This window comes from Callithrix jacchus, chromosome 10 (assembly GCF_049354715.1).
Source record: "Callithrix jacchus isolate 240 chromosome 10, calJac240_pri, whole genome shotgun sequence".
NCBI lineage: Eukaryota > Metazoa > Chordata > Mammalia > Primates > Cebidae > Callithrix > Callithrix jacchus.
This window is the reverse complement of record NC_133511.1, coordinates 130,265,374-130,286,789: the sequence shown is the minus strand read 5'-3', so window position 1 is coordinate 130,286,789 and position 21,416 is coordinate 130,265,374. Positions and strand designations below refer to the sequence as shown.

General features: G+C 49.4%; 1 protein-coding gene and 1 pseudogene across 1 annotated transcript; one reads left to right on the top strand and one right to left on the bottom strand.

Annotated features, from left to right (window-relative positions):
• Nucleotides 1-1,252: 1,252 nt before the first annotated feature.
• LOC128929131 (uncharacterized) lies at nt 1,253-2,113 on the bottom strand (annotated as a pseudogene).
• A 16,497-nt stretch (nt 2,114-18,610) lies between these two features.
• Nucleotides 18,611-20,176, top strand: LOC128929130 (uncharacterized). Its single transcript, XM_054241843.2, has 2 exons — nt 18,611-18,700; nt 19,344-20,176. The coding sequence occupies exons 1-2, from the start codon at nt 18,611-18,613 to the stop codon at nt 20,079-20,081; spliced, it is 828 nt and encodes a 275-aa protein (XP_054097818.1). The 3' UTR covers nt 20,082-20,176.
• The last annotated feature ends 1,240 nt before the right edge of the window (nt 20,177-21,416 follow it).

The window sequence follows — 21,416 nt, the reverse complement described above, 5'->3', positions numbered from 1 at the left end:
TGGGATGGGGGGGCAACTGCACCGAGGCAGGGAGGGGCGTGCTGGGATGGGGAGGGGCGTGCTGGGATGGGGAGGGGCGTGCTGGGATGGGGAGGGGCGTGCTGGGATGGGGAGGGGCCTGCTGGGACGGGGAGGGGCAACTGTACCGACGCAGGGAGGGGCCTGCTGGGATGGGGAGGGGCGGACTGCACTGAGGTGGGGAGGGGCCTGCTGGGATGGGGAGGGGCCTGCTGGGATGGGGAGGGGCCTGCTGGGATAGGGGGGCAACTGCACCGAGGCAGGGAGGGGCCTGCTGGGATGGGGAGGGGCCGACTGCACAGTGACAGGGAGGGGCCTGCTGGGATGGGGAGGGTCCTGCTGGGACGGGGAGGGGCCGACTGCACAGTGACAGGGAGGGGCCTGCTGGACGTCGGAGGAAAAGTGAAGCCATGCCCGAGTGCTGGCACCTCAGACAAGATTCCCAGATGCCCGGATTCCTGGTCCACGACCACCCGCCGCCTCCTCCCCAAGGCTCTGTTTTGAGGGTTTCGACAGGAAGTGCCTAAATCAGGGGCATGGCAGGCAGTGGGCCAGAACCCCAGGAGGGCGTGAGGCTCCTGCACTGGGACAGAGCCAGGCGCTGCCTTCTGGAGATGAGCCGGGCAGGAGAGCTGAGGACCTCCCCACGAGGCATCTGTGGTCAACCAAGAAAGCCGGAGAGGAAGGAGCGCTGGGAGGAGCCCCAGACCTTCCACACCTGTAGGGAGGATTGAGAGAAAGATCAGAGTTGCAGGGAGCAGGGGCAGAGAGGAGAAGAGAAAAGGGAACTCCCAGTGCCCGTTCGCCTGGCAGAGAGGCCAGGATACAGTCCTGGGGGGCACAGCCCGAAGGGCAGAGGAAACCAGAATAGTCTGGAGGTCACAGGCCGCCGGAGCCTGGGGAATTGGGTTCTCCAGAACCCCAGGAGGGGCAGACACTGTCTAGCAGCGTCCTGCCCCTAGACCTGGTGAACGAGATCGTGATCGTGCTGCGTTTCACTCCAGAGCCAGAAGACCCGGAGTGTAAGCACGGATAGAAACACAAGGCAAAGACACCACTTACAGAAACTGAAGGCGAATCCTCTGGGACAGTGGCGGGAGGCTGGGGTGTGAGGGCAGGGGCCGCACCCGGGGGAGGCTCCGCTCATTCCAGGGGTCCTCAGAGGGGAGGACCTGGGCCCTGAGGTGTCAGAGGAAAACAACGCAGGAGGAGGAAGTGGGTCACGAGGCAACACAGTGTTTTTATTTTAAATGACACACAAGTTCCCTACAGAGAAAACATCAATAAGAACCAGGAAAGGTCCCTGTGGCCCACCTGACCCCTGGACCAGTATATAAAGAGCCCGGGCTCAGGGGGCTCCACATCTGCACCTCCCTCTCATCTGCTCCTCTACCTGCTCCACCCTCGACCCACCAGAACCATGGGCTGCTGTGGCTGTTCTGGAGGCTGTGGCTCCAGTTGTGGGGGCTGTGGCTCCGTCTGTGGGGGCTGTGGCTCTGGATGTGGGAGCTGTGGCTCCAGCTGCTGTGTGCCCATCTGCTGCTGCAAGCCCGTGTGCTGCTGTGTGCCAGCCTGTTCCTGCTCTAGCTGTGGCTCCTGTGGGGGCTCCAAGGGGGGCTGTGGCTCTTGTGGCTGCTGCCAGTCCAGCTGCTGTAAGCCCTGCTGCTCCTCAGGCTGTGGGTCATCCTGCTGCCAGTCCAGCTGCTGTAAGCCCTGCTGTTCCCAGTCCAGCTGCTGTAAGCCCTGCTGCTGCTCCTCAGGCTGTGGGTCATCCTGCTGTCAGTCCAGCTGCTGTAAGCCCTGCTGTTCCCAGTCCAGCTGCTGTAAGCCCTGCTGCTGCTCCTCAGGCTGTGGGTCATCCTGCTGCCAGTCCAGCTGCTGTAAGCCCTGCTGTTCCCAGTCCAGCTGCTGTAAGCCCTGCTGTTCCCAGTCCAGCTGCTGTAAGCCCTGCTGCTCCTCAGGCTGTGGGTCGTCATCCTGCTGTCAATCCAGCTGCTGCAAGCCCTGCTGTTCCCAGTCCAGCTGCTGCAAGCCCTGCTGTTCCCAGTCCAGCTGCTGTGTCCCCGTGTGCTGCCAGTGCAAGATCTGAGGCTCTAGAGAGAATTCTCAGGTAGCTCCTAAAGATCTGTGCTTCCCAACAAGTGACACCCCTGACGCATATCCTCTTCCAGAGCTGAACAATGAGTCCCCTGCTCAGGGCTTCTTTTTCAAGCCCTTGAGGAAATGGAATAAAACCCTCCCTGACTGTTCCCTATAAGATAAAATTATCCCATGTCACTGGCACTCTTGCCCCTCCTTCCCACATGCCGCGATGTGTCTCAGCCGGACTGCACCTGGACACGGCCCTCATGTCAAGGAGGTGCCTGGAATTCCCCTTCCTGATAATTCCATGGGAGACAGCAAACCTTTCTTTCCTGTGTCTGCCAGGAGTTCCATGGCATTTGCAGATGGATGTCCTATAACCCGAATGATCACGTGTATCTATGGAAATCCAAAATGGGTCTGGGCGCAGCACTAAGTAAATTCTCCACCCCTCAGCCTTGGTCTCACTGACTCTTTTCTTCTAGTCTCTGTCTCATTGGCAAACTGGCCACATGTCCTTCCCCTCCCTCCCTGAGAGCTTATTCCTCCCACTGCTATGACTGCGTACTAATAATAAGGTAAGAACACGATTGATGAGGAGCAGGCATTTGCTGAAACTTTTGGGATGAAATCATCTGGGTGGACACAGGTGAGACAAAAACATGGAATCCCCAAATTCCCCTGAACTCTAAGCAGCCTGTCCTGCCCCACCCTAGTCAACGTCTCACGCCCACCCACCCACAGCCAAGGTGGTCCCATCTCTTTAGAAAGACCCCTTTCAGTGACTTCATCTGCAGCAGCCACCACTCAAGAACACTCCATCATCCCCAGGCCCATGAGAGAGGTGGCCCCAGAACAGCACAAACAGAAACACGAGAGCTTGTCTGGGAGGGGACAGCCCACACACCGGCACAGGCATAGGACGCCGCCTGCCTCATTGTCCAGAGTGTGGGAAGTTGAAACGGGAAAGGATGAGAAAGGAGAGAAAGTCCAGCTAAGCGTATCTATTCCAGTGCACTCACCAGGGTTAGGGTTTTAGCCCCAGCCGAGGCTTTGTGCAAGGTAATATTGCTGGGGTGTTAGTCATTTTGGGGTTATGACTGTGGGGAGTGGAAACTGGAGAATTACTTTCATTTCGGTTCAGTGGGATACGTTTATGGGATTCAGAGTCCCTTCCAACTATAGTCCAATTATTTCTTATCTTTTAGAGGATGAATGACTTCCAGGAACACACCTACCATCCACTGTGGAAACTTGCCCAAGTGTGGTGGCACAAGACGAATGGCCAGATTGTGTCCTGACACCATGCATCCTCCAGTGGCTGCACGTGGGCAGCAGAGAACAAATGTTTGACAGGTAGAGGCAGAGCTGGCTCTCAGAAATGTCTTCCAAATATTATAGCTCATATAGGAAAGCAATTTGATGATGTCCCCTAAATTTCATAATCCTAAAAATTAACATAGTTATTGAAACTAAAAGCAGGCTTTCTAAACTATTGATAATACAAATTTGTTAGAGAGCAGTGCTAGAAGAAAGAAAGAATTCTCCCCACCATGCCCCCACTACTAGCAGTCATAGGAAGTGCTAGCTGACACCGAGAAGGAAGGAAGAGCTTGGCTGCCCTAAAATGTCTCTGGGCTCAACCCATGAATACAGCAGGTGGCAAATAAGGGGCTGCAGATGCACCCTGGGGAGAAACAGGGGCTGCTCTGCCAAGGCGTAAGGAACATGCAAGGCCCTGGGGATTTTCACAAAGACTCGGGTGGGACAGGACACTCTATTCAACAAATAAGGCTGGGATAATTGGCAAGTCACATGTAGGAAAATGAAACTGAATCCTCATCCCTCACCTTACAGAAAAATGAACTCAAAATGGATGAAGGTCTTAAATCTAAGCCTGAGACTATACGATTTACAGAAAATAACTTTGAAATAACCCTTCTAGACATTGGCTTAGACAAGGGTTTCATGACCCAGAACCCAAGAGCAAAAAACAAAGATAAATAGCTGGGACTGAATTCAACTAAAGAGCTTTTGCAAAAGGAAGTCAGCAGAGTAGACAGGTGACCCACGGAGTGGAAGAAAATCTTCACAATCTATACATCCGAGAAAGGCCTAATATCCAAAATCTACAACAAATTTGAACACATTAGCAAGAAAAAAAACAAACAATCCCATCAAAAGGTGGGCTAAAGTCATGAGTAGACAGTTCTCCAAAGAAGATGTAAAATGCCCAACAAACGTATCAAGAAAATGCTCAAAATTACTCATGACCAGGGAAAGACAAGTCAAAACCACAAGGCAGTACCCTTACTCCTGCAAGAATGGCCATAATCAAAAACTCAAAAATAATAGATGTTGCCGTGGATACGATGAACAGGGAACGCTTCTACGCCGCTGGTAAACTAGTACAAACACCGTGATACACATATCGTAGTGTTTGTGGTGATTCCTTAAAAAACTAAAGGCAGTGCTACCGTTTGATCCAGCAATCCCACTACTGGGTACCTATCCAGAGGAAAAGTAGTCATTCTACAAAAAGGATACTTACACACGCATGTTTATAGCAGTACGATTTGCAACTGCAAAAATGTGGAGTCAACCCAAATGCCTATCAATCAATGAGTAGGAAAAGACACTGTGATATATATATATGATGGAACACAACTCAGACCTAAAAAGAAATGAATCAATGGCATTGCAGAAACCTGGATGAGATTGAAGACTATTATTCCAAGTGGAGTCACTCTGGAATGGAAAATCAAACATCATATGTTCTCGCTCGTAAGTGGGAGCTAAGCTGAGAATGCAAAGGCATAAGAATGACACACTGGACTTTGGGGACTAACGGGAAAGTGTGGGAAGGTGGTGAGGGACAAAAGACTGCTCACTGGGTGCAGTGTAGACTGCTTGGGTGATGGGTGCACCAAAATCTCACAAATAACTTTAAAGAACTTACTCATGTAACCAAACACCACCTGATCCCCAATAACTACAGAAATAAATTTAAAAAAATAAAAAATTCTAAAATTAATATGGAATATCAAGTAAACCTCATAGCCAAAACAATTTTGGAAAAGAACAAAATTTAAGAAATCACATCTCCTGATTTCAAAACATATTACAAAGCTACAGTTATCAAAATAGAGTGGTTCCTACACGAAAACAGAAATGTAGGCCAATGGAATGAATTGAATAAAGTACAGAAATAAACCTCTGTGTATACAGTCACATGATCACTGACAATGGTGTCAAGACCATGCCATGGCACAAGTACAGTCTCTTCAGCAAATGGTATTGGGAAAAATGAATATCCAAATGCAATGGAATGAAACTGGATACTTATCTTACATCATACACAAAAATGGACTCAAAATGGATTAAAGACCTAAACATAAACCCTAATAGTATAAAATACTCCAAAGAACAAGTAAAAAATCTTCAGTGCATTTGGCAATGGTTTATTGGATATGGTGAGGGAATGTACACTTCCTGGGTCCACAGGGGGAGTAGTTTCAAAGGCAGGAACTTCCCAGCGACATGGCCTACCTGCCCTCTCCCACGTCTCCATCCAGGAGACTTAGAGGGCTTTGTTAACTTTTGTGAATGCAGGAAGAAATCAAAGATCAATCACTCTAGCGGGAGTTTGAAGGAATTCCTTTCATAGGACAGAAAATTTGAATGGGGCAGGAATTACTCCCAAGTTAAAAGTCCCCTTCCCCCACATTGGTGTGGACTCCATATCTGGATCCCCTTCCACGACGTGGTGGAAGCTGCTCTCTATATTTCTTTCTTTCTCCTTTTTCTCTCTCTGCCTAAATAAATCACTTTCTGCAGTGATTATCAGACCCCTTTGCGGTCTGATAATTACTTATGAGTGCACTGTGCCTGGCAGGGTCCTCTACCTCCTTCTTGGATGAGGGAGGGACCAAAGGCCTGAAAGAACATCATCTTATTGGGGAGCAAGCTGAGTCTTCCCAGAGTCTCGGTACCCAGTCTCAATGACACCACATTATAGGCATCAAAAGCAAAGGTAGGCAAATGGGACTCTCTCTAACTTAAAATATTTGCTCCTCAAAGGACACAATCAATGGGATGAAAAGGCAACCTACACAACGAGAAAACATTTGCAATTTACACATCTGATATGAGGTTAACATCTGGAATATAAATATATCCATGTATGAATAGACCACATTTTGTTTCTCCACCTCACCAATTCGTGGACAGGTAGATGGTTCCACTTCTTGGCACATGAGAATAATGCTGCTATAAATATCATCATACAAGTTTTTATGTGACATATATTTTCAGTTCTCTTAGGTAGTCACCCAAGAGTGGAATTGCTGGGTCGCATGGTAACTCTACAAGGAACATTTGAGGAACTATTTTTCACAGTAGTGGCATGATTTTCATTCTCATCACCAATGCACAAGGGCTCCCACCTCTCCACATTCTCATCAGCGTTTCTCATTGTCTGTCTTTTGGATGATAACCATCCCATCTGCTTGTGTCCTCTCTTATTTCCTTGAGCAGTGGTTTGCAGTTCATCTTGAAGAGGTCCTTTACATCCTTTGTTAGCTGTATTCCCGGGTATTTTATTCTCTTTGTAGCAATTGTGAATGGGAGTTTGCTCTTGATTTGTCTCTCTGTTTGTTATTAGAGTATAGGAATGCTTGTGATTTCTGCACATTGATTTTGTGTCCTGAGACTTTGCTGAAGTTGCTTATCAGTTCCAGGAGATTTTGGGCTGAGATGATGCGGTCTTCCAAATATACAATCATGTCATCAGCAAATAGAGACAATTTGACTTCCTCCTTTCCTAACTGAATACCCTTTATTTCTTTCTCTTGCCTGATTGCTCTGGCTAGAACTTCCAATATTCTATTGAATACAAGTGGTGAGAGAAGACATCCTTGTCTAGTGCCATATTTCAAAGGGAATGCTTCCACTTTTTATCATTTAATATGATATTGGCTCTGGGTTTGTCGTAAATATCTTTTATTATTTTGTGATACGTTCTGTTGATAACTAGTTTATTGAGAGTTTTTAGCATAAAGGGCTGTTGAATTTTGTCAAAGACCTTCAATGCATCTATTGAGATAATCATGTGGTCTTTAGAGAGGACACAAACAGATGGAAAAACATTCCATGCTCATGGTTCAGAAGAATAAATGTCATGAAAATGGCCATAATGCCCAAAGTAATTTATAGATTCAATGCTCTCCCCATCAAGCTACCGATGACCTTCTTCACAGAACTGGGAAAAACCTCTTTAAACTTCATATGGAACCAAAAGAGAGCCCGCATAGCAAAGATAATTCTAAGCAAAAAGAGCAAAGCTGGAGGCATCATGCTGCCTGACTTCAAACTACACTACAAAGCTACATTAATCAAAACAGCATGGTACTGGTACCAAAACACAGACATAGACCAATGGAACAGAATAGAGTCCTCAGAAGCAACACCACACATCTACAACCATCTGATCTTTGACAAATTGACAAAAACAAGCAATGAGGAAAGAATTTCCTGTTGAATAAATAGCATTGGGAAAACTGGCTAGCAATGTGCAGAAAGCAGAAACTGGACCCCTTCCTGACACCTTACACTAAAATTAACTCCAGAAGGATTAAACATTTAAACATAAGACCTCACATCACAAAAACCCTAGAAGAAAACCTGGGCAATACCATTCAGGACATAGGCATAGGCAAGGACTTCATAACTAAAACACCAAAAGCAATGGCAACAAAATCCAAAATAGACAATGAAATCTAAGTAAACTTCAGAGCTCTGTACAGCAAAAGAAACAATCATTAGAGTGAATTGGCAACCGGCAGAATGGGAAAAATTTTTGCAGTCTACCCATTTGACAAAGGGCTAATATCCAGAATCTACAAAAAACTAAAACAGATTTACAAGAAAAAAATAAACAAACCCATTCAAAAGTGGGAAAAGGATATGAACAGACACTTTTCAAAGAAGACATATATAAGGCCAACAGACATATGAAAAAATGCTCATCATCACTGGTCATTGGAGAAATGCAAATCAAAACCACACTGAGATATCATCTCACATCAGTTAGAATGGTGATCATTAAGAAATCTGGAGACCACAGATGCTGAAGAGGATGTGGAGATATAGGAACACTTTTACATTGTTGGTGGGAGTGTAAACTAGTTTAACCATTGTAGAAGACAGTGTGGTGTTTCCTCAAGGATCTAGAAATAGAAATTCCATTTGACCCAGCAATCCCATTACTCAGTAAATACCAAAGGATTATAAGACCTTCTATTATAAAGACACATGCACATGTATGTTCATTGTGGCCCTGTTTACAATAGCAAAGACCTGAAACCAACTCACATGCCCATTAGTGATAGACTGGACCAAGAAAATGTGGCGCATATACACCATGGAATACTACACAGCCATACAACGCTATGAGTTTGTGTCCTTTGTAAGGAATGGATGAATCTGGAAACTATTATTCTCAGAAAAGTGACACAAGAACAGAAAATCAAACACCGTATGTTTGCAGTCATAGGTGGGTGTTGAACAATGAGAACACGTGGACACAGAGAGGGGAGTATCACACACTGGGTCAGTAAGGGAGGGCTAGGGGAGGGACAGCACGGGGTTTGGGAGGATGGGGAGGGATAACGTGGGTAGAAATGCCAGATATAGATGAAAGGGGGATGGAGGCAGCAAACCACTGTGCCATGTATGTACCTAAGCAACAACCCTGCATGATCTGCACATGTACCCAGAACATAAAGTACAATTGGAAATAATAAATAAATAGATAAATAAATAAACAAACAATCCCAGGAGATGTGAACTGCTATCTTATTGTGGCTTTGATCTGCATTTCCGTGAGTTTCCCTGATGACTATCAATGTTGAGCCCCTTTTCATATGCTTATGAGCCATCTGTATACCTTCTTTGGAAAGGGCCTATTTAAATCCTCTGCTGACTTTTAAATTGGGTTGTGTGTTTGAGTAGTAAGAATTCTTTATGAGTCCGGCTGCAATTTCATCATCAAACACATGATTTGAAAGTGGTCTCTTTCAGTCTGTTGATGTCTTTTCATTTCTTTCAGTGCCTTTGGAAGCTCAAAAACTATTCGTTTTGATGGAGTAAGATAATCAAGTTTCTCCTTGTGTTTTGGTATAATTGTCTAAGAACTATTTCATAATCCAAGGTCATGAAGCCTTAACCTGTTTTACTTCTAGTAATCCTCTAGTTTGGGCTTGTATAATTAGGTCATTCACCCATTTTTTCCAGTTTTTTGTTTGTCTGGTATATGGTATGAGGTAAAGATCCAAATTCACTCTTCTGCATGTGGAAATTCAGTTGTCTCAGCAGCATTATCTGTTGAAAAGATTCCTCTTTTCCCATGGAATTGTTTGCTACCGTTGTGGGAAACCCACAACTGTGAGGCTTTATCTCAAGAGTCTCAAACCTACTCCAGTCAGCGATCTGTCTTTCTCTCCTTACAGAAGCACCAGGCTGACCCCATGACTGCAGCTGTGCAGCCCATTTAGAAGCTGGAAACTGTGAGTCCTCAATCTTGTTTTTCTTTTTTAAGATTGTTTTAGCTGTTTTGGGTCCCTTGAATGTCCATATAGATTTTAGGATCAACTTGACCATTCTTAAAAAAAGAAATCTGAGATATTGATAGGAATTGCATTAAATTGCTCGATTATTCTTTTTCACAGTGTTTCAATCTTCACAATATTAGCTCTTCCAATACATGAACATGGGATTTTTTCCCTATTTAATTTGGTCCTGTTTAACTTCTTCCAAAGATGTTTTGAAGTGTTAAGGGTCTGAGTCTTGTGCTTTTTGGTTGTATTTGTTCCCAAAAATTTTATTGTGTTCTTACATCCTTTTTGGGGTGCTTGTTTCTGTTGTGTAGAAACGCAGCTGACTTCTGTGTATAGTCCTTGTGTCCTGCACTCTGCTGAGCTCAGTTACTGGCCCTAATAGTTGTGCGTCTGTGTGTGTGTGTGTGTGTGTCTGTGTGTGTCCTTCAGTATCTTCTGTATAGAAGATGAGGTTTTCTGTAAATAGAGATAATTTGGCTTCCTTTTTTCTTACCTGGATGCCTTTATTCCCTTTTCCTGTCATATTACTCTGGCTATAGTGTCAGTGAAATGTTGAATAAAAGAAGTGGTGGGTGTGGACGTCCTTTTCCCATTCCCGATCTTAGGGGGAAACATCCAGGTTTTCACACTTAAGCACAGTGTTCGCTGCCAGTAGGTGCCCTTTACCAGGCTGAGAAAAGTCCTTCTGCTCCTCCCTGTGCCAACAAAAGCTGTGAAGCCTGTGAGTGGTCAGAGGACACTTGGATTCTTCCTCACTCTGAGCCCAGAGATGGGGAGCCCACCTCAGCCAGTGCTTGTCTCAGGTCCCCGAGGCAGCAGTTTCCAGTTTTGTCCCACAGAGCATCTCAGGGACACAGCTCATTCTAGACTCCCTTCCCTCTCTCCTGGCTTGATGCCCACCCTGGTGCCTGCCTAGGCACAGGGACCACCCACTACACCCCTTCCTAGACACTGAGGGCAAAGATCTCCTTCTCCCCCAAACATAGCCTCCCATGGGGAAGGAGCAGGAGTCCATGATTCCAACCAAGATAGATCGAATCTCAGTGAGATGCAGCTGGGGCTCCCTGTGTGCTAATGAGATACTCATTCATTAACAGGTTCATTCATTCATCCATGACACTAGTGATTCCTTCATGACTCTGGGATCTGAGCCTGTGATGCAGGCACAGCAGTGGGAGGAATAAGATATAAGGAGGGAGGGGAAGGACACGTGGCCAGTTTGCCAATGAGACAGAAGCTGGAAGAAAAGGGTCAGTGAGACCAAGGCTGAGGGGTGGAGAATTTATTTAGTGCTGCACCCAGATCAATTTTGGATTTTCATAGACACATGTGATCATTCGGGTTATAGGACATCCATCTGCAAATGCCATGGAACTCCTGGCAGACACAGGAAAGAAAGGTTTGCTGTCTCCCATGGAATAGGGAGGGGAATTCCAGGTGCCTCCTTGACAGGAGGGCCATGTCCAGGTGCAGTCTGGCTCAGATATATGGGGTCACGTGGGAAGGTGGGGCAAGAGTGCCAGTGGCATGGGATACCCTTATCTTATAGTGAACAGGCAGGGAGCCATTCATTCCATTTCCTCAAGGGCTGGAAAAAGAAGCCCTGAGCAGGGGACTCATTGTTCCACTCTGGAAGAGGATATGCGGCAGGGGTGTCACTTGTTGGGAAGAGCAGATCTTCAGGAGCTACCTGAGAATTCTCTCTAGAGCCTCAGATCTTGCACTGGCAGCACACGGGGACACAGCAGCTGGACTGGGAACAGCAGGGCTTGCAGCAGCTGGACTGACAGCAGGATGACCCACAGCCTGAGGAGCAGCAGGGCTTACAGCAGCTGGACTGGGAGCAGCAGGGCTTGCAGCAGCTGGACTGACAGCAGGATGACCCACAGCCTGAGGAGCAGCAGCAGGGCTTACAGCAGCTGGACTGGGAGCAGCAGGGCTTGCAGCAGCTGGACTGACAGCAGGATGACCCACAGCCTGAGGAGCAGCAGCTGGGCTTGCAGCAAATGCACTTGGAGCAGCCACAAGAGCCACAGCCTCCCTTAGAGCCCCCACAGGAAACACAGCCCCCCTTGGAGCCCCCACAGGAGCCACAGCCCCCCTTGGAGCCCCCACAGGAGCCACAGCCCCCCTTGGAGCCCCCACAGGAGCCACAGCCCCCCTTGGAGCCCCCACAGGAGCCACAGCTGGAGCAGGAACAAGCTGGCACACAGCAGCACACAGGCTTGCAGCAGCAGACGGGCACACAGCAGCTGGAGCCACAGCCCCCACAGCTGGAGCCACAGCCCCCACAGCTGGAGCCACAGCCCCTGCAGCTGGAGCCACAGCCCCCACAGCTGGAGCCACAGCCCCCACAGCTGGAGCCACAACCTCCAGAGCAGCCACAGCAGCCCATGTTTCTGGTGGATTGAGGGTGGAGCAGGTATAGGAGCAGGTGAGAGGAGGGTGTGCAACTGAGCAGCCCCCTGAGCCCAGGCCCTTTATATCCCTGTCTGGGGCCTGCTGGGCACATGGTCACTTCCTTGTGTCTATTTATGGTCTTTCCCCAGGGAAACTCTGTTTTCTTTAAAATAACACCAATGTGCTTTATCCTCTGACTCACTTCCTGGTTCCATACTGTTTTTGTCTCCAAACCTTCAAGGCCCAACTCTGCACCTTTCTGCAGACCCCTTGGGATGAGTGAACTTCACACATTCTTTCCCTCCTCAAATCTTCATCTCTTTCTTTGGGGGCTCCTGTGAACTGACCCATGTTTCTGAGCCAGACCCTGAGAAATTCAGATTCTAGTGTGGATGAGTGGGTGACGGTGCTGGGCTTCAGCCTCACTGATCTCTGGAATTTCCAGCTTGCTCTGTGCAGGTGGGCTCCTCTCTGCTCAGCCTCCTCCTGCTCTGTCTTTGAAAGTCAGAGTTGCCTGCAAAAGAAATTGCTCTAACTTGCTTCATAGTGCCTGCCTCAGACTTGTAGTGATGCCGCCATTCACAACCTCTTATTTGCTAAAGAGTTCAGGTCGCCAGGGCACTGTGAACGCTGGCCTTCTCTCTGGTGACGCAGATGACAACTGTCTATACCTCGTGTTTATGTAAAATGTGGTCTCCCAGGACCCCAGCGTTTTTCCTCCCTCTGTGGTGGGTGGGGTCAAGGTTGGGTGCTCCTGCCTCCTCAGGAGTCTGCTCCCTGTACAGACGGAACCAGCAGACCCTTTAGTGTGGCCCAGGTTTGGGGGTTGTGGGGGAGGTGGGAGGACACTGAAGCCCTTCTGCATCCAGCTCTGTGACTCACTGAGCACGGCTGCACTGGGCTGTGCTGTGGGGACAGCTCACAGTGCCTGCCCCGGGGTCTGGGCAGGTGTGCCCAGGAGAGGGCAGTTGTGCCCTGCAGAAGGGAAGCAGGGGTGTGGGCCAGGGCTGGGGTCTTAAGGAAGCTGCTCGGTGTGGGCAAGGCTGAACGTGAGCGAGCAATGGGTGGTGGCATCTGTGCAGAGACTGGTGGGTCTCGAGATTTATTCAAGTTGTAATGTGGGCCAGCAGATCACTTCCTTCTTCTGCTGAGTAGAATTTTATTGTGTGACTATAGGCAGGATTTCTCTCCTAACCCCATTGAGACAGGGTGGACCACGCCTTAAAATTACTTTGGATGTCAAGACAATGAAGCCTCCCTTTAAGCATGTGTGACAAGGTTCCTTCCTGATATGACGCAGCTTTCTGGTGGCAGCAGGGTGGCTCCATGCAGGCCTGAGAATGGCTTCAGGGAGCAGGGAGAGAAGATGAGCTTGGGGCTGGGTGGCAGTCAGGCTGGGGCTAGCTTGGGAGTGCCCAGGGGTGGGGTGGATTTAATGTTTTAAAGAAAACATTATTGCCCAGTTGCAGTGGCTTATACCTGTAATGCCAGCACTGTGGGAGGCCAAGTTAGGTGGATCACCTGAGGTCAGAAGTTTGACACCAGCCTGGCCAAGATGGCAAAACCCCATTTCTACTAAAAATAGAAACATTAACTGCATGTGATGGCAGGTGACTGTAATCCCAGCTACTCAGGAGGCTGAGACAGTAGAATCACTTGAACCTGGACGGTAGAGGTTGCTGTCAGCCAAGATCATGCCATTGCACTCCAGCCTGGCCACAAGGGTGAAACCCCATCTCAAAAAAATAAAAAAGAAAGAAGGAAAGAAAACTTTGTTAGCATCAGGCCACAACAAACACAGCTTGAGGGAAGAAAACTTACATGAGCTGAAAATGAGTTGAAGGTGAGCATGACTATTCTGCACCCTTTAAAGGGGAAGAGAAAACCGGAAACAGGGAGATGCAATAAAAGCTGAACTTTCAGCTAAAAAAATTATAATCTCTTTTAATTTATTAAAAGTAAAACAATCCCTTAAGAAAATTTTATTTTTCTAACTAATTCTTTAGTGTGTAAATCTTTTTTTACATCACACCCAATCTGTAGAAAGGCCATTATAATTTTCCTTTAATTATAGATAACTTGATCATACAAAAGGTTTTTGTTTAAATGAATCCTCTTATTGTGACTTACGTGGAGCGTTCATGACATGCTTAGACTTTCTGCTTTGCCCTAAACATCCCTCTTTCTGAAACAACCAGTCATTTCCTTCTAGGACTAAATTTACCATACAAGATTATTTCTCTTTAAACTTTCTTATCAAAAACTAGCTCCTTATTGCTATAATTTTCTTTACACCTCTCTTATTTCCTGGTTTCTTTTACCTTGTTTTATACATAACTCTTAAATAAGCTTTGAAATAGAAAACAATTTTCACCTTTTAAAAAGGACACTTTAAAAAAAAAGTGTTTCTCTACAATATATTTTTTACTGAAAAATATCTATTACTTAATTTAATATAACTTTACGTTATAAAGTGTGACAACTTTGTCTTCAAGTATTTATCCATTACATTTACCTAATTATGTTATTTTAATTGTTTACCTAGATTATTTATGAAAACAGTAACAGTCATCATTTACATTTATGAAATTGCCATTGCAAACTTCTAACTGAGATATTGGGAAAGGAAAAAAAATGAAAACAAATGAGATAGTGGGAACGGTCTGAGCTAACCGACTTCATCCTGCTTCTAACCTCCAGGCTGTCCTTGTTCTTTCCTGGACTTGGGGAGGAACTTGGTTTTCAGTCCATCTTTGAAACAAAGAAGGTAACAGTCCTTTCCCAAAACAAACCTCCTTATTGCTCATGGACTAGGCTGCCTGAAGTCACAGGGTAATTTTCCTAAATAATTCAAGATGTAATTATTTTTATTAAACCAATATCCATGTCTTATTTATTAAAATTACACAAGCAAAGATGATTCTGTTTTGGGCTGGGTTTGTAGTTTTGTAACCTCTATGTCAAGCTTGGACACCTTATAGTATTTGGTAGGGATAAGTATGGAATTGCTTGACTAATAAATGCAAACAAAATGTATGCTGGCAATGCATAGGATGTTTCTGATATTTCTTTGCCAACAATTTTAAAGCTAGCTTATATATTAAAGGTTTTACTTAGATTTTATAAAACTTGAAAAAGCATTTGACTAGTTTTTTTCCTGATAATATCAGATGCAAGCCCTTTCCTTTTCTTAAGCCAGTTAATTAGAGCTCTTTCATGTATTTTCAGAAGCGAAACATCGTGTACATAGCACATATATGGATGTATTAGACCTGCCAACAGAACTACATCTTACAGATTCACAGCCCCCCTTGTTCTCATCTTAGACTTTCACATTTCTGACAACCTGCGCCAATAGGTTGTATCAATTCCTGATAACCCTGCGCAGTTGTCAGCTACGTGGTCTTAGACTTGCATGTTTGAGGAGGGATGGGGGACCTCCAGGCAGCTGGGGCCAGTGGGGTCACCCTGCCTCATCCCCTGCTCCCCCCGCCTCCGGCACACATTATAGCCTGGGCTCTGTGGTCTGGTAATGTAAATAGTCGTGTTAACATGAGCCTACAGTGTAGCCCAAGAAGCCTCCTCATGGCACAGAATGAGCTGGTTGGCTCTTTGCAAGGTAGACGTTGTGTGTTGCGGGTTGAACATGCTGAAGTACATACTTGAATATACGTGTCTACTGAGTGCATATGGAAGCTCTAACGCCTGGGACTTGTGAGTGTGATCCTATGTGGAAATGGGAACTTTGCGGATGTCATTATGTTATGATAAGGTCACTAGGATGGGCCCTGTTTCCACATGACTGGTGCCATTACAGGACTTGCAGGACAAGAAGACAGACGCAGACACATGTGGGGACGGGGCTGTGATGGTGGCGGCACAGGTCAGAGCGATGCCGCCTGTGAATGAAAAATCCACCCCAAATCACAAAGCAATAGGGAGAAGTCACGCTGGGAACGGTGTAGGACAAAGCTGCCTCCCATTCTGTTCCTAAGTAAGACAGCCACACAGATAAAAAAGCACATGCCTCCCTCACCATTTGCCCACAGAGAAATTCCCTGTGGACAAAGGACAGGCAGAACTCAATGTCCTCCCTCTGCTCCCGTGAGACAAATCAAATCTGGTGGCTTCTTTTGCCCTAGTTTTTCACTAAGTCAGACTAAGTCATGAGTGACTATTCCTGTAAACAGCATTCAGGGAAAGGCTAATCAGAAACTCAAAAGCATGCAAGTTTGTCTCTTATCCACCTGTGACCTGAAAGCTCCTCCCCCTCCGAGTTGTTCCACTTTGCCAGACAAACCAGTGTGCACCTTACGTGTATTGATCGGTGTCTCCTGTTTCCCTAAAATGCGTGAAAGCAAAGCTGTGCCCGACCCCCTTGGGCACATGTCACGAGGACCTCCTGAGGCTGTGTCACGGGCGCATCCTTAACCCTGGCAAAATACACCTTCTAAATTGACTGACACCTGTCCTAGGTACATTTTGGTTTACAGGTCACGTGCCCCAGGACACTGGAGCCGAGAAGCTGGAAAAGACAGGAGGGCCTCCCCTGGAACCTGCGGAGAGAGTGCAGTCCTCCTGACACCTGCATTTCCAGCTTCTGGCCTTCAGAACCGTGAGAGAATCTATTTGTACTGTTTTAAGGTCCTCATTCCTTGGCCATGGGATCCTGTTTCATGGAACTGGTGCCGTTTTCTGGATCTGCCCGGCTGTCGGGAAGCCCCGTGGGTCAGGCTCCAGCATCTGAGCACCTGCTTATTTCTTCTGGAATCAGCTCTTCTCCACGTGGTGATGGGGGCTGAGAAATGGCTCAACCAGAAGCTGGAAGAAAGATATTTCCAGAGGCACAGCACCAAAACAGGGAGGCTGGTGGGCTGGCACTGGGAGAGGGGGAGGGCACAGGAAGGGGGAGGCATTGCCCCCCGAGAAGTCAGCAGACACCTGAGGCTGTGCCCCCGGAGCCAATGAATGGGGAGTCCTCGTTTGAACTGGGGACTGTGGAAGCCTGGGAGACCTGGAGCCAATGCCTTCCCTCTCTTCTCCCCACCAAGGACCCTCCAGAACCTGGGTTGGGTTGGACCTGAGAGACCTGTCTGTCTCTTCAAATGGAAGGTTCTGAAGCCCTTGTCCTGGGGGGAAGACTGTGACAATAATTCAGGATTAGTGGGGAATGACATTGAGTGTGTCCCTCATCCCAGGGCATCCCCGTCCCTGTAACAGGAAGGCTGGGGACGGACGGGCACGTCCCCTTCTGCCCTTGCTTCCTAGCCAGCGTGCCCTCCAGCTCCCCTGTGGCTCTCCAGCCGCTCTTCGTCCCCACCCGCCCTCCTTCCATCGCTGGCTGTCTCAGCCCCTGAATCAGGGCCACTGGGTTAATCACCCGGGCCCCATAGCTGTTTGCTCCTCTTTTAGGAATGTGATACTTTCCAAAATCACTCTGTAGATAAAAAGAGCCACTAGGATCTGTGTGCAAGTACGATTCATAATCACCTGTCAAAGGATGGGCTCGGTTGATTGAGGGGCTGCTGAGCACAAAATCTGGGGGGTGGCCTGGTGTTTGGAAGTGCAGGCAGGATTCCTGTTACCGTCTTGAGGCAGAATGGCTGCTTTTCCAGGGACCCTCACTTTTTGCTCTTAGACCCTCCCCCATTATGGAGGGCAAAGTGCTTTCCTGAAAGTTGAATGTTAATCTCATTATGGGGAACCCCTGAGTGATTGTTGAGCAGAGTATCTGGGCACCACGGCCTGGCCAGGGTGGCATGGGGTCACCATCACAGGGTACACTCCCACCCATCACCTGACCCGCCCAGGTCACCCTGAGCCATGGGTCTGTTACTGAGGTCCTGCCGCAGAGCTGCCTGAGCTACCAGGTGGGACTGAGTTTGTGGCATCATCTTACAATGAGCGTTTGGTTCACACAAGCCCCAGTCTCCTCCAGGGCAGCTGGTTCAGGAGGACAAAGTGCTCCTGGGGGGACTCCAGACCCAAGCCCGTGACTCAGAGCCACCCCTGTAGGATGCAGCCTTCTCAGGGTCCCGGGACCTCCCTGGAGGAGAGCAGACATCCCAGGTGGTCCCAGAGCTTTTTCAGAAGAACCGTCTCAGCAGGTGGATGCTGGGGTACACAGAGACCCTTGGGGAACTGTGGCAATTAAAGAGCCAAACTATCCAGGAGGCCAGCACCCTCTGCTGACGTGAAAGGAGCCCATGCTCACGAGGAACCAGGCTCTGTAGAGAGACGTGGCACAGAAAGAACCCAAGGAGACACAGGCTGGGGGGTGGGTGTTTATTTAGAGGATTAAGGGTCCAGCTGGGCTTTAGCAGATAGAGACAACAATGGGAGCGTTTCAGCGGGAGAGCGGGGTCCATGGGAGAGGCCACCGATCTGGGCCTGGCCGAGTGTCTGCGCCTCCTGGGCCTCCCTGAGCTCCAGCACTGGTCGGGGTGGACGGGGGAAAGGGGAGCTCTCTGGGGAAGAAGGAAGGGCAGGGCAGTATGGCCCCAGCAAGTGGGGTGAGCTTTGTGATGAGCAGCGGAGGAAATGGCTCACCCCAGGATTGCCAGTGTGATGGTGCGAGGCACAGGGTGAGTGCATTTCTAGGGTAAACATGTGGCATGAGCTGGGAAGCTCTGTTCCCGATTCCAGGGACTGTCATATTCCAGAGAAGCACAGCTCAAAACTGCATCACAGGTCTGAGATACAGGTGGCCTTCATCTGAGATCTGGGGCCAAGCATCAGATCTTGCACTGGCAGCACACGGGGACACAGCAGCTGGACTGGGAACAGCAGGGCTTGCAGCAGCTGGACTGACAGCAGGATGACCCACAGCCTGAGGAGCAGCAAGGATTGCAGCAGCTGGACTGGGAACAGCAGGGCTTGCAGCAGCTGGACTGGGAACAGCAGGGCTTACAGCAGCTGGACTGGGAACAGCAGGGCTTGCAGCAGCTGGACTGACAGCAGGATGACCCACAGCCTGAGGAGCAGCAGTAGGGCTTACAGCAGCTGGACTGACAGCAGGATGACCCACAGCCTGAGGAGCAGCAAGGATTGCAGCAGCTGGACTGGGAACAGCAGGGCTTGCAGCAGCTGGACTGGGAACAGCAGGGCTTGCAGCAGCTGGACTGACAGCAGGATGACCCACAGCCTGAGGAGCAGCAGGGCTTACAGCAGCTGGACTGGGAACAGCAGGGCTTGCAGCAGCTGGACTGACAGCAGGATGACCCACAGCCTGAGGAGCAGCAAGGATTGCAGCAGCTGGACTGGGAACAGCAGGGCTTACAGCAGCTGGACTGGGAACAGCAGGGCTTGCAGCAGCTGGACTGGGAACAGCCACAAGAGCCACAGCCTCCCTTGGAGCCCCCACAGGAGCCACAGCTGGAGCAGGAACAGGCTGGCACACAGCAGCACATGGGCTTGCAGCAGCAGATGGGCACACAGCAGCTGGAGCCACAGCCCCCCTTAGAGCCCCCACAGATGCCACAGCCCCCCTTGGATCCTCCACAGGAGCCACAGCCCCCCTTGGATCCTCCACAGGAGCCACAGCCCCCCTTGGAGCCTCCACAGGAGCCACAGCCCCCCTTGGAGCCCCCACAGGAGCCACAGCCCCCCTTGGAGCCTCCACAGGAGCCACAGCCTCCCTTGGAGCCTCCACAGGAGCCACAGCCCCCCTTAGAGCCGCCACAGGAGCCACAGCCCCCCTTGGAGCCTCCACAGGAGCCACAGCCCCCCTTAGAGCTCCCACAGGAGCCACAGCCCCCCTTGGAGCCCCCACAGGATCCACAGCTGGAGCAGGAACAGGCTGGCACACAGCAGCACACGGGCTTGCAGCAGCAGACGGGCACACAGCAGCTGGAGCCACAGCTCCCACAGCCAGAGCTACAGCCCCCACAGCCGGAGCCACAGCCCCCACAGCCGGAGCCACAGCCTTCAGAACAGCCACAGCAGCCCATGGTTCTGATGGGTTGAGGGTGGAGCAGGTAGAGGAGCAGATGAGAGGGAGGTGCAGGTGTGGAGCCCCCTGAGCCCGGGGCCTTTATATTCCCACCCAGGATCAGGTGTGAAGCTGGGCACATGGTCACTTCCTGGTTCCTGTTTGTGCCATTTCCCCAGGGAAATTTTGTTTGCTTTCTTAAAACTAGAAACAATCATGTTCTGTTTGTTGTTTTGCAGTTCTGCTTCTGGCTCTGCATCTCTACTCTGACTGGTGCATGCCACACCCGTGTATCATGGAAGAGAAGATCCCTTTCCCCAGTGATGGTGCTCACAGGACTCCTGGCCATCAGGGGAACATCTCTGAACAGTCACCGTGAGACCCAGGAGAGCTTGGCCAGGAGGGGCATGCACGACCCTGTAGGGCAGGAGGCTGGGATCAGCTCCTTACTCCTGCGGGGGTCCCTAGCTGGGCAGCCTGCTGCCAGGCGCTGCCTGCAGGGCCTCATGCCTGAGTTTGCATGAAAGCTGAGGTCACGCGTGTGCAGGGTGATGGGGCTGGGAGGGGCCCGACACACTTGCTGGGAAAACAGAGCTGGCTGGGTTACTCTTCTGACATTGTCCAGAGACCTTTGCAGGGTGTCAGAAAAAGAGGCAGCTGGAGGCAGGACTGAAGCCCGTGTCCCTGTGTGGGGCTCCTGTGACAATTGACCACAAACTGGGGGTTCAGACAGCAAGAATTTGTTCTCTCACAATTACAGGGGACGAACGCCTGAGTGCTGCAGTCTGTGCTCCCACCGAAGGGTCTTGGGAGGCTCCTTCCTGCCTCTTCCAGCTTCCAGGCTCCAGGTATTCCCTGGCTGTTCCTTAACTGTGGCCACATGGGTTCTGGGTGGACGAGCTCCAGGCAGAAGTGCCTCCACAGGGTTGGTAGCCTGCACCCCAAGGGCAGGAAGACCGCCGCTGAGCTGTAGGTGGCGGCCACAATGTGTCTGCCTCCTCCTCCCCGTTCATCCTCCCCAGCCCTGGCCTTTGAAGTTCATGTTGGCACAGACACACACTTGCACTGAATTGCTCCAAACCATCCATTAGTGGCCTGGCAGGATCCCTTCATTAGGAATTCCATCTCAGGGGCACGGCCCAGGACTCGGCAGTCTCCACCCCACACGCTGCCCTCAGCTAGACCAGCCCTGGGTGCCCTGGACGCAGAATCCAACAGAACCAGCCTGTTCACTTTTCTCCACCGGAGCCTTCTCAGAGGAGAGCTTCCACCCTGACTTGGATGACTCGGGAAGACCCCACGGAGCTTCTCAGGGCCTCTGTTGTTTAGAAATTACCTGGCCTGTCCAGAAGCAGTGGCTTGTGCCAGTA

What these genes read in the sequence shown, in the direction of transcription:
- LOC128929130 (XM_054241843.2), top strand. Translation starts at nt 18,611, where the DNA reads ATGGCCCCAGCAAGTGGGGTGAGCTTTGTGATGAGCAGCGGAGGAAAT. An exon ending in GTGATGGTGCGAGGCACAGG is followed by an intron (nt 18,701 to 19,343) that starts GTGAGTGCATTT and finishes GATGACCCACAG; the next exon opens with CCTGAGGAGCAGCAAGGATT.